At 34.3% G+C, this 12,202-nt stretch overlaps 1 protein-coding gene across 2 annotated transcripts in view; it reads right to left on the reverse strand.

The window, feature by feature from the left end:
* Positions 1-4,206: 4,206 nt before the first annotated feature.
* The window catches only part of Sp3 (Sp3 transcription factor), a 57,899-nt gene continuing 49,903 nt past the window's right edge, over positions 4,207-12,202 (reverse strand). For both annotated transcript variants that reach the window (XM_063259309.1, XM_063259310.1), the window contains 2 exons: positions 8,443-8,639; positions 4,207-5,932 (listed from right to left, as the gene is read on the reverse strand). In XM_063259309.1, coding sequence (XP_063115379.1) covers positions 5,616-5,932; positions 8,443-8,639 — 514 coding nt within the window. In that variant the 3' untranslated portion in view covers positions 4,207-5,615. The remainder of the gene's footprint in view (positions 5,933-8,442; positions 8,640-12,202) is intronic.

The raw sequence follows: 12,202 nt of genomic DNA on the forward strand, positions 1-12,202 counted from the left end.
CCTAACCCTGACTTACTTGGCACCATCTTCCTGTTGGTATTTTCTACAGGACCAAGATGCCAACTATTTCAAACTATCATGTTTTATGCCAGAATGCACTATATCTCAGATATTCTCACTGGCATTATTTGATAACAAGTAACAAACTCCTTAACATTAAGAAAAAGTTGAGTGGTGTCTCATGCCAAGTTGTTTTACCAGACAGGGCTCTGTAAATTGCTGAACTGCCTAGCTTGGGCTTCAACATGTGCTCCTCCTGCCTCAGCTTCCCAGAATTCTGGGGTTACAGGCTTGTTGCCACCATGCTCAGTCAGCTTCACAGTAAGGTTTTAACAGTTTAGAATTCCAGAGGCAGAAAATGCAGACAGGCACAAACACGAGGATAAAAGCTGCAGTTTTGAGAAAGCAAAGCAACCACGGTTCTTTTTCTTCCAAGGCTGATGGTCTGCCATCATTGCTCTATCCTCCTGCCTCCAATGCATTTTTCCAAATTGTCTCCCAAATAACCATCTTTCTCATCCCATGCTAAGATAAAGCACTTCAATGGCTCACCTTTCACCAAATGTCCATTACTCGCCCAGTAATATACACGGTTCCACTCTGAAGGCCACGGAAGTAATACTGAGGAGAGGTGCACACACTGGACACATGGCCTGAAGGCATCTGCTCTCCCCCTTCCTGCACCTCCTTCGTCTACTTTCTGCAATTGTAGCCACTTGAGAAATAAAGCACATTTCAAAGATTTCTTTCCAAGCTTTAACCACTAAACACTAAATTTCACCTTCCAATCAAAATGAACCTAAAAGTTCTTTGGCTGACTCTTGTAAATACTATAATTTCTCTATCAGGAAAAAAATTCAAGAAAAGACACTTCACCTCTTTTTCCATCCTTTCTGAAGAGGCAGACATGCCAGGCTATCACCCACTATCCATCTAGACTCAATGCTTCCTTTGCATATTTTGCTTTAGAAACAAGAATTCAGGATGAACCAGAGTCAAAACAATAAAGGTCACAGAACATTGGTCTCTCTCTGCCAACTTGAGTTAATGTGGTAGACATGTGGAATCCTATGGAGTTCTCTCTGTAAGCCCAGCACTGTGCTAAAGGCTTACGTTTTAATCCTTGCCACTGTCCTAGGAGTACCATCATTAGATGTATTTTTTGAGAACTGGGTTTTAAGAACACAAGAAAACTATCCAACGCATCTAGTACGTAGCTTACCATGTATTAATACAAGTAGGAAATGGAGCCGCGGTGGCTCTTTGTAGGGTGTAGTCTTTTTCAGCCCTTTTCCTACTTCTACTTTGCCAAACTCACTCTGCAGAGCGTTTTTTCCTACCTTTAATAAATGTGAAACTTTGCTGTTTTTAAATAAAAAGTAGGCAATGGGATAGGCTGAAGGAGACAAGACTTCCTGCCAGTACCTCTTAACACAACACATAAATCTTAGTGATAGCACAGCATGCAGTGTTTAAATACAGTAAAACCTCAGTTCACAAATGCTTGTTTCGTGGGACGTGGTGGCTCATGCCTGTAATCCCAGCACTCTGGAGGCTGAGGCAGGAGGATTGTTGCAAATTTGAGAGGAGCCTGAGCTACAAAGTGAGCTCAAGGCCAGCCTGAACTGCATAGCAAGACCCTGTCTCAATAAGACAAAAAAAAAAAAAAAAAAAAAAAAAAAAGCTTCTGTTTGCAAACAATTCAGTTTGCAAACAAAAATGTTCAGCAAAATTTTGCTTCTGTTCACAAACTCAGATTCAGGTAACAAATACGACCATGGCCATATTCTCCACACAAACACAGAATCAGCCATTTTTCCCCAAATCATAAAACAAAGTTCATAAACTGAGGTACACCATACGGTGTTTCAAAAAACATACCACAAAGGCTTATTTTACAGTACAAATGAAAATGAATTTTCAATTGTTATGTATTTTAAAAGAAAAAAAAATTGAGACAATGGTCATTTCTAGGTGGTTTAAAGTCATTTTAATTTTTATACTCACTTCCCAGTATTCGTCAATATACAACTGTCAGCTAAAATTTTTCCAACTGTGTCTTTCACTAAAATATCAAATTCTATCCCAAAGACATCAGTCAACTAATATGTGCTGTCAGATAACAAAGACTTAATATCCATGCAGGGCTGTAAGCTTTAAACATAGTATCTGGTGAAACAAAGCATTCTTTTATACTGAAGCCAATTTTTACCAACTTCACATAATTTAAACTGAAAAACCAAGAAGTTTAATAGGTAGTATGATTAACACGTCAATCTAATTTTAAAACCAAGTATGACCAAGTAATTTATGCAATAATCCAAAATCTCAAACAATACTGAACAAATTTAACAAAAGGAAACTCCAGGGAACCTGTAGAGGCAGTACTAGAATTTAAATTATATGTAATTCAGATTGTAAGGGAACACTTGCTTAATTTTAAGCAATCCTAACACAGACTGTTTATCAGAGCCACTTGAGGACCTGTTGCAAACCATGGTAGGTCAAGGATGAGACCGGCAGTTTTGTTCTGTTGAGTTCTATGTAGTACAGACTGGCCTCTGCCTTAGCCTCTCAAGTGCTGGGATTACAAGTGTTACCACACCAAGCTCCACACTTTTAAAAAATGCTCCCCAGCATTTTTTTTAACAATACTGGTTAAAAACTATTTTCTACTACTGAATGTTTGGCATGCCTTCAGCTTATCTGTACATGTATTTTTAAGTATCTTAAACATTTTCACTATTTTAAGGGCCAAATGAATTACAAGACACCTGACTGTAATAGGTGTAGCTCTTAGAAAGGTTTATGCACTCAAGTTGAGTAGCTTTTCAAAGTCATTAAACATCAATCTAGAAAATGAGATGTACTTAAGTGATTATTTCCTTTGAGGCATAAAGGGTACAAACACCTAATCTACTAGATGACTACGCTACAATAGGAATTACCTGTTACATAAACATATTAAATATACTAGTAACTATAGGCTAACAAAGTAAATGACAGAGAACGCCCTTATGACAGTACACATTTACATGTTAGACTCTCATATGCTAATTTGGATTTTGTAGCTATAAAAACCGGATCTCAGAATAATGCTTCCAAGTATTCATTTCAAAAATAGAAAAATAGAACTATGTAAAACTGCTTAAAGCTGAATACTGTTAGGAAAAGGATTAAATTTCACTAATATATTCCTACTATTGAGAAAATCTAGACTTACTCTTCTTCCTTGCATTTAGTCTCTTAAAAGTTTAGAAATTCTTGAACCGAGTGCACGATCAGCCCATGATAAAAATTTCAGTTACTACTTAAAAACGCCTCTGCTATCACTCTAAAAAGGTTCACCCTCCTGATTCAATAGATGTTTGGTTCAAGTGAGCAACATCAACATAATCTTGTCTTAAACAATAAATTCTGCAAATTAATCTAAAGGAGTTTGAAGATTGAAATTCTTATCTTTGAAACTTCCCCTGGATCATTGTGATAATTCCACACACTACACACTACTTCCTTTTCCAAACCACAAGTCTCACAATTAGAAAACCTATCCATGTTTGTTTTAGTTGTCTTATATATTCAATAATGAAGTGTCAGAGTGCACCTGCAAGACAATGAAAACCTTCACTATCACTGTGTATGTGGAAAGGAATCTGATTTTTACTTACTTCTCTGCCTTTATCATAATTTTTGAACAGCTCCTGTGTTCGTAGCAGTTTTTTTTTTTAATGCTATCATTTTGAGTATTATTTATGTAAATTGCAGTTTTTGGTAAATCCAAATACTTTGCACTGCTTTAAAATAGGAAACACAAAGGTTTTCAAAATGGTATTGATAAATGACCGGGCATGGTGGTGCACACTTGTAATCTCAGCACTCAGGAGGCTGAAGCAGGAGTATTGCTGTGAGTTCAAGGTCAGGCTGCCCTACATGGAGAGGTGTGGTCTCAAAAAATTCCACCACCCAAAAAAAGGTATTGATAAAATTGATATGAATTCATGTAAGCTAAAAGTTAACAAATTTTTTTCCAAAGAAGTTAATTTTCAGATGAAGTGTCTCTATACAGCTTTTAAAAAAATAAATGTATGTTTACAATTACAGTATCTGAAATCAAGAATCTGAAATTAAAAAACTAAATTAAAGAAAAAAATGACACATTTTCTTACTCCCCATCCAAGAGTTTAAATGCAGAGGAACACAACAAACTCAAAAGGAAAAAAAATAGTGTTTTATTAACTACCACACTGTTATAATACACTTTAAACGTACAATAAGGTAGCCTTTAAATTTGAGGTGGTCTTAAAGGTAACAAATGAACAGAATTCCAAATTTTTGAAATAGGTGAACTGCTGCAGGTATAGGTATACATTTAAGAAAATTGTATAGCTCTTACAAGACCAGCAATGTAACTTTATTTTGTACATTTTAATTGAAAATATAAACAATAATTAAAAAATAAAAAGAAAATACAGCATAATAAAAAACATACATTTCTCAATTAAGTGTATTGGATACATATAAATTTTAAGGGAAGAAGCAAAAAAGGAAAATGGTTGATATTTAAGTGCAGACTGACTACCTAGACAAAAAAAAGACTTAAAAAAATATCATAAAACCTCTATTTTTCTATGACTAATATCCATATGGTTGGAGTACAGTCACTATGGAAGTGATTTTGTTATGTTTGCATATGTTATACTTTACTGGTAATTTACATAATGGCTTTTAAGGCCCTGGCAGACATACGGTTTTTGGAAACAAGATTCAATAAAAATCACTGCTAAGACGCAATACACCTTATTTTTTTGGTCCTCCAATATTCAAGAAAAGGGATAATTCACTATAACATTTTCTTGCCACCCAAATGCCTCAACCTATACATTTGAACTTTTTTAAACAATGGTTATATTGCCCAGCTTCATTACTGAAAGAATATTAACAAGACATTATTTTGGCAAATTAAATCTTAAACATGGCTTTTCAACAGGATTTAAAAGGTGACTATCCCTAGAGTTCCATGTTAAAATGTAGTTTTCAAAATCTTACAAGAGTAATGCTTAAAATATTGTACATAGTTAACCTAATTAAAATAATTAGCTTCAAAATGACAAATTGATAAGCTAAGTAAAGCCTACACTATGTAACATTTGCTTGGAAACTTGATTTGTCAGTTATGCATAATAAAAATTCCAGTCATCAAGAAAATTACAAAAATTTTTATCATAACATGATTTCTTTCACCCACCAACTTTTTTTTTTATCTTACAATAGATAAATACCAACATGTTCTCATTTTTACACTAAACCACACAGGATTGATGCATTTGGTTAGACTACCATTCGCATTGTTAAATTCAATTTTCTCTTTATATAACTTGGTAAAATTTCATTTCTTCTAGATTCCAAAAGTACCTACAAAACCCATGCAATTTTACCATTTTTAATATACTATGGAGTATCATACAAAGTAAGGCATTTCAGTGTCATGTATAACCAAGTTACTGTCAATCCAAAAATTTTTGCACATCAATAAAAAGATATCTAAGAACTTAGGAACAATATTCTTCTCACTACTGTATAAAAATAACCACAAGGAATAAGTATTTGTGTAATATTTACTCCATTGTCTCATTTCCAGAAACTGTGACAAGCTGTAAAGGTATTTCAGTGTTGGTAAGGATATCTTGATTGCTGGTGGCGGAAGTATTAACAGTTCCTATCCCTGAAACAGAACCTTGTTGAATATTTGCAAGGATAAGTGTCGTTCCTCCTGCAGTAATCAAAGTATCATCTCGCCCAGCTTCCACAGATGCTAGCACTGCACTGCTAGAGTGAATAACTTTTTTATTTTGATGTGTTTTAATATGTTTGGCAAGGTGGTCACTTCTCATAAAGCGTTTTGAACATTCTGGACAAACAAACTTCTTCTCACCTGTTAAGAAAAAAATTCAGTTACTTAGTTTTTAAAATTCAGCTGTACGGGCCCTATCAGTCTCTCTCCTAAAACAGCAAGTAAACTAAACTGAGTTGGTAAAGAGCAGGAATCTGTTAACATTATATTCGTTTCACAAGTGTTCCTTGTTTAAAATTTCTCTTACACAATGTCTGTCTCCAAAATAAATGTTATTTTTAGTTTTCTGATGAAAAGCAATCCTCAAATGTATTGTTTGCATATTCAAATAAGACTTCAATTCCCCAACTATTCTAAGAGTCTATTTGAAATACCGCTATTAAAAGAAGCAAAAATAATCTTTTATAATAGACTTCTTTAAAGTCTGAATAAATAGGGGCTGGGGATTTCGCTCAGGGCATAAGTGCCTGCCTTGCAAGCAGGCAGTCGTGAGTTCGATCCCTGGTACCAATAAAAAGACCAAAAAAAAAAAAAGTGAATAAATAAAAAGCATTCTTTTGAACTATAAATATATTAACCTGTTATGGTTCATGATACTAAACTTCCAACAGATATAAAACCAAATAACAGAGTACTTCTTGACTGCAAAACAGAAGTAAACTCAAGGTTCAATAAGATTAATTCTAAGAATGGAATTGGTTGACTGATTTGATTTCAGATGGATAACCAAGAACAAACTTAATGGTATTAACCCAATGCATTAATATTAAAGTTGCTAACATATTTTTCCAGCATGAATAAAATACCTTTAAATAAAAGGCAGGCTGAATTTCTATTACATCAAAGATCTACTGTGTAAAGAGGAACATGGAAAAGGCAAAGCTCAACCTAGAGAGAAATAACTCAAATCTAGGAAGTATTTCCTTAATTTGTTTTTCCTTTCTCATTCCAGCACTTTTATTCTCGGTAGGTTCATAATACATTTCATGCCCAACTATCATCCTAATCAGAGGCCTGCAATCCAACAAATCCATGCCAGATTCTCTTCCTAAAACACCAACCTTTATAGACTTCAAAAACCACAACTCTATGTACTAAGTGCTAAGGAAAAGCAAGGGTAACTTGAAGGTACAGCTCAGATGCCCCAGTAGGTTACATAAAAAGTCACATAACCTATTAGCATCACAAGTGGCCTCTCGCTTTTGTCAACATATCACCATTTTTCAAGGTGATACTCCTCTACTTCCTGAAGTTTCTCTTGGGCCATCAGTCTATACCAAATGGCACAATAATCAAACGATGTTGGGAACTGCTATATACTTCTCCCACTTAAAAAGACGCTTAAATTTAAAAGTCTAAGAAAGTACTGGACTGCCTTATACACAGGTACTTGGTACTCTCTGTAGCCCAGTACTTATGGGAGCGATCAAATAACCCATTTATTTGATCCAAGACCTTTCCCCTTATTTACATGATTCCTTTTTACAACCTAATGATCACATTCCACTGAGGAAAATTCTGTTATGGGCGTTTTTAAGGTCTACTATGTCAGTTCACTATGCAAGAACAGCTTTTTATAACAAGCAATAATTTTCTTTCCTTCTGAGCATATTCAATAGCACAAACTGCAACACAAAATCTTTTTTGTTATATCTAATTGTATTGTTTATTGCAGCTGTACACGGGTTAACAGGTCAGCCTCATCTGGCTAGCTACCTGGTAACAGTTCAAAATGAATGCAAGCAGAGAGCATTTATGTTACATATTTCATGGGTTATTTTATAATTAATAAAATATTTTTTTAAAAATGTTTTTGAGACAAGGTCTCACTATGTAGTTCAGGCTGGTCTTGAACTTAAAACGATCCTCCTGCCTCAGCCTTATGAGTGCTGGGATTACAGGCATACGCCATCATGCCTGACCATTTTATATGATCTTTATGGTCAAATTAATTGTGAAGAACTATCAGAGACAGTGTATTTACGTGATCTAATACAGAACTTGGATTGGAAGATGGAGTTGATTTCAAAATCCTTGCTATTTTCCATTTTACCACACTTCTTCCTTCTAAGTGCTCAATGATTTTAAATACAGGTATGTATTTTTCAATTCTTTAGTGTTGAGCATAGGTTGGTGGATACTCTGTTCATTTACTGTTACCATGGTAGCAGGAGAAAATTCTACTAAGTCAGACTACAGTTTGGGCCAGGCCTAAGTCCAACTCACAATAACCATATAATACCATGTAAAAACAAATGAGTATGAACATCAACAATGCTGTGGCTACTCTTTGATGAAGGCCTTTCCCTTACTTTGCTAATACCAAAATAAAAAAGATGAAACACAAATTTATCAGAATTATTCTTATTACAGCATTAAGGAGGAAGAAATAGAAAATGGACCAAGAGCAAAAGCAACTAAAAGGTATGCTACAAAAAATTTCAAAGAAGTCATATAACCCTATAATTCACTTCTGTCTATTAAAAGCAAGTTATTAGAAAGGCTGAGAGGTATGGCTCAGGGGCAGAGTATTAGTATCTGCAAGGCCTAGGGGTTTGAATTACTACAATAACAACAAAAATACTAGTAACCTGTGTGTGTCCTTCTGTGCCTCTGCAGCTCATCACTTCGAGTAAATCTTTTACCACAGAACATCCAGTTACAAATAAAAGGGCGCTCTCCAGAATGCCAACGCAGGTGTGCCCTCAGATGCGAGGTCTTCCCATAGACTTTACCACATCCTGGTATGTGACAAATGTGTTGTTTCTTTTTCCCAAGATTGGTACCTCTAAAAAACACACAGAATAATACACACTTTCATAAAAACATTCAAATAGGTATTACTGTTTATTATCTCATATTTTCATGTTGGGTTTCAAATAGAAGACATTATCACCATGAGGTCAATCAGAAACCAAGACCATTTAAAATCTGTTTAAAAGAAATTTATGTATTTCAAATATAATTTACACATTAATTTTACTCTAGAATTAATGACTGCTGTTAAAATATAAATGTTCTCAAGAATTATGTAATTAAAAGGACATTTCAATGCTCACTTCAGCAGCACATATATTAAAAGGGCATTTCAAATATAAAGATATACAGCAAAATTAATATCCCATCGGAACCACTCATAAAGACTGTTCATGGGCTCAATTCGATAAGTTCACTAGTCTTTATTTGAAAAACATGGGCAACCAGTCTTTATTTGAAAAGTCATGGTTATTAGGTAACTTAAAATATATATAAATCAAAGAATATACACATAATTGATCACAGATACAATAAATGCAGATAGTTTAATTAGCATTAAACTAACATGACTTAAGCACATTTATTCAGTCAAATGGCAAACCTGAATATTATACTGAGTTTTAAAAAAAAAATGCAGCTAAACGCTGTTGTCTTAACTCCCTTAGCATTCAATAAAACAAATGTAAATCAAAATTATCTTCAGTTAAAATTTATCTCCTATAAACCATGCAAAGATACTCAAAATTATACACGACTTATAACAAATACAACTTTCTCCACATCACAAAATCTGACACTACATTTCCATATGTGATAGCAAGAACAGAATTTGAGAGACATGTGCTTAGATGAGTGAACCGAAGCATCTTAGCCTAAGCCAGAAGTAAACTCCTGATTCCAGAACTGATATTTGAATAGTATTAAATTCTACACAAATGTTATTTCTGGAAACAAAAATTAGGTTCATTACTACATAAAGTTTTAAAAAGCACAACTGTAGACACTACAGTTAGCAAAATCACTTCGTATAAACTTTATAATGTTTATCTAAGATTAAAAGAAAAAAAGTACATTTAAATCCCCCAATTCCCTCCCTCTTCCCCTAATCTCAGTCTAAGTGTAGCCTCTAAACCTTCTACAGCCTATACATCCTCCTGCATACAATACACCTGTTGTTTTTCAAATCTTACTAGAAAATGCATATTTCACCACATTTATATTTTAATGTACTCACACTCAGTAGTATGGAAAATTGCCATAGGACAAACAGTGCTAAACGATGCAGTGCTGGCTGTTAGATGCCATAGGTGTTCTGAACAGGGACATCAATGTGGGCTCCAGTAGTTAGAGAAGGCTTCGTGGAGGTGGATAGGATTTAGATAGAAAGGAGGGAAGGCATTCCGGGAAGAGGGACAGCATAAGTAAAGACAAGGAGGAGTCATGCTGTTGTCTCACGGGCAAGGATGTCATCATCTAACACAATTCTAGTTTCTGCTCCAGTCCACCCCCACTTCCTACAACTCTCTTCAAACAGGTTTTCTATTTCACTGGCAATGCTAGAGACTTACTGGTTACAGTTAATTTAGCCTTTTAAAATTTGTGTATTCTTAAATCCTCCTAAGAGCAATGGTTGTGGCTAGAGGGTACAAACAATTTTACATACTGGTATGCATCATAGCAACTTCACAGAGAACCCAATTCAGTTCACTCATCAACTCACAACTTCTTGCCTCTCCTCTAAGACCATCTTAAAGCAAAGTGTTTCTCTATATACTCAAAAATGCTACTTCACAAACAACAAAATTTAGTTTGGGAACTCTAATAATAAGCACACAAAAACTAAACAAATTAATAACAACAAGGTTCTCAAAGGTCTAAGAAACAGTACAGAAAGGTATTTTCAATTAAATTATAAGCACAAAGAAATATTCATCGTTTGAAAATAGAACACACATCTAAGGAAAAAAATGAGGGCAGAGTTACACGTAATTTAACTGCTTGTAATTTTTTAAGGAAAACGCTCAGCAGTAAGAACAAAGTTTCTCCCTAAATAGAAAATCTGATTTAAGATCTCCAAATGCTAGATATATAAATTAATGGCCTGTCCTATGAAGAAAAGAAGTGAAGTGAATTTCCCAACAGACTTCAAAGGAATCATGTTTAATCATGCTTAGTTTTTGATAACACATGATCATACTACTAATATTTATTACATGGTCTGAAAATATTAGCAATGTTAAATTTGTATTTCTAAATGCATAAACTTGTTCCCAATAATTTAACAATATAGTGAAATAGAATAAAATAGGTAAACTCTGGGTGGAGGAGTTAAGAAAACATTCAGTCTTGCTTAGGATAGGAGAAACAAGACATAAGCTGAAATGCTGACAAAGAAAACAAGATTTTGCAAAATCATTTTATATGGATTGATGATTAATCCATACAAAACCTACACAACAATGCCTTTAGAATTTTATTTATTCCAACTGTCTCTCCTACTAGTCCCTGAAGTTTGGCTCTGCTCAATAAAAACTCGCTAAATGATTGTAATTTTTCAGTATTTTACTTTCTATCTTTTTAAAAAAGGTGTGAGCATTCACTCTCTAAAAATGAATGCATGAAATGAGTTCTCTAAAAATGCCATCTTGTCCATATTCCTTTTTTAAATGAGAAGAAAAGGTCAAAAATCCATTTTTTAAAAAACCTTCAGTGCCACCTAACTCATCTTTGTTTTGGATTCAATATATTTCTATTCATCAAATAAAACAACTGTATATATCCCAGCACAGTGGTGCATGCCTGGCACTTGAGAGCCGGGGTGGAGCAAGAGGATCCGAGCACTTGAGAGGCTGGGTGGAGCAGGACTGAACTAAATAGTGAGTCTGAGAACAGCTTCAATTACATGGTGAGACCCTACCTCAAAAAACAAACACAAGAACAACGCAACAGTACATACAAGTGTGCCTGTGTATATACTAAATGAACTCTAAGAAACAATGTAGTTTTTTCCTTAAGAATCTTAATTTTTTTTGCTTAGAGAAGGCTATTAAAAAAGAAAGCCCACTCTGGTGTTTCAGGCTTGTAATCCCAGCACTTCAGAGGCTGAAGCAGAAGGTAACTCCATTACCATGAGTTCAAGGCCAGCCTCAGCTAGATAGCAAATATAAGGCCAGCTTAGACTACACAGTGAGACCCTGTCTCAAAAATGAATAATAAGAATTAAAAGCTTAAAAAAAAAAAGCCCCAAAGATTTTTATACTTCCTGGGATAAGTACAGTTTTTAACAGTACAGTGATGAGGCATTTAATAAAAGATCAACCAACTTAAAGTTTTGTGATAAAAAGTTTAAAAACTCTTAAGTGATACAACTCCTTCGTCTATATTGCAATTTGTAGGCCACTGACGAACATAGTTGAAGGTAATGTAAAAATCACAAAACATACAATTTGCACATACAATTAATACACAAACAGTTAAAAAAAAAGTTCACAAAATAAATTTTAAGATGGTAAAATAACACAACAAAAAATGTGCAGCACCACCAAGTCATTAAATAAAACAGCAAGCAAAACAATATGTGAGGAATTATTTTCA

This window comes from Cavia porcellus, unplaced genomic scaffold, assembly GCF_034190915.1.
Source record: "Cavia porcellus strain 051 isolate PalLab524CR breed Dunkin Hartley unplaced genomic scaffold, mCavPor4.1 scaffold_12, whole genome shotgun sequence".
NCBI classification, from domain to species: Eukaryota; Metazoa; Chordata; class Mammalia; order Rodentia; family Caviidae; genus Cavia; species Cavia porcellus.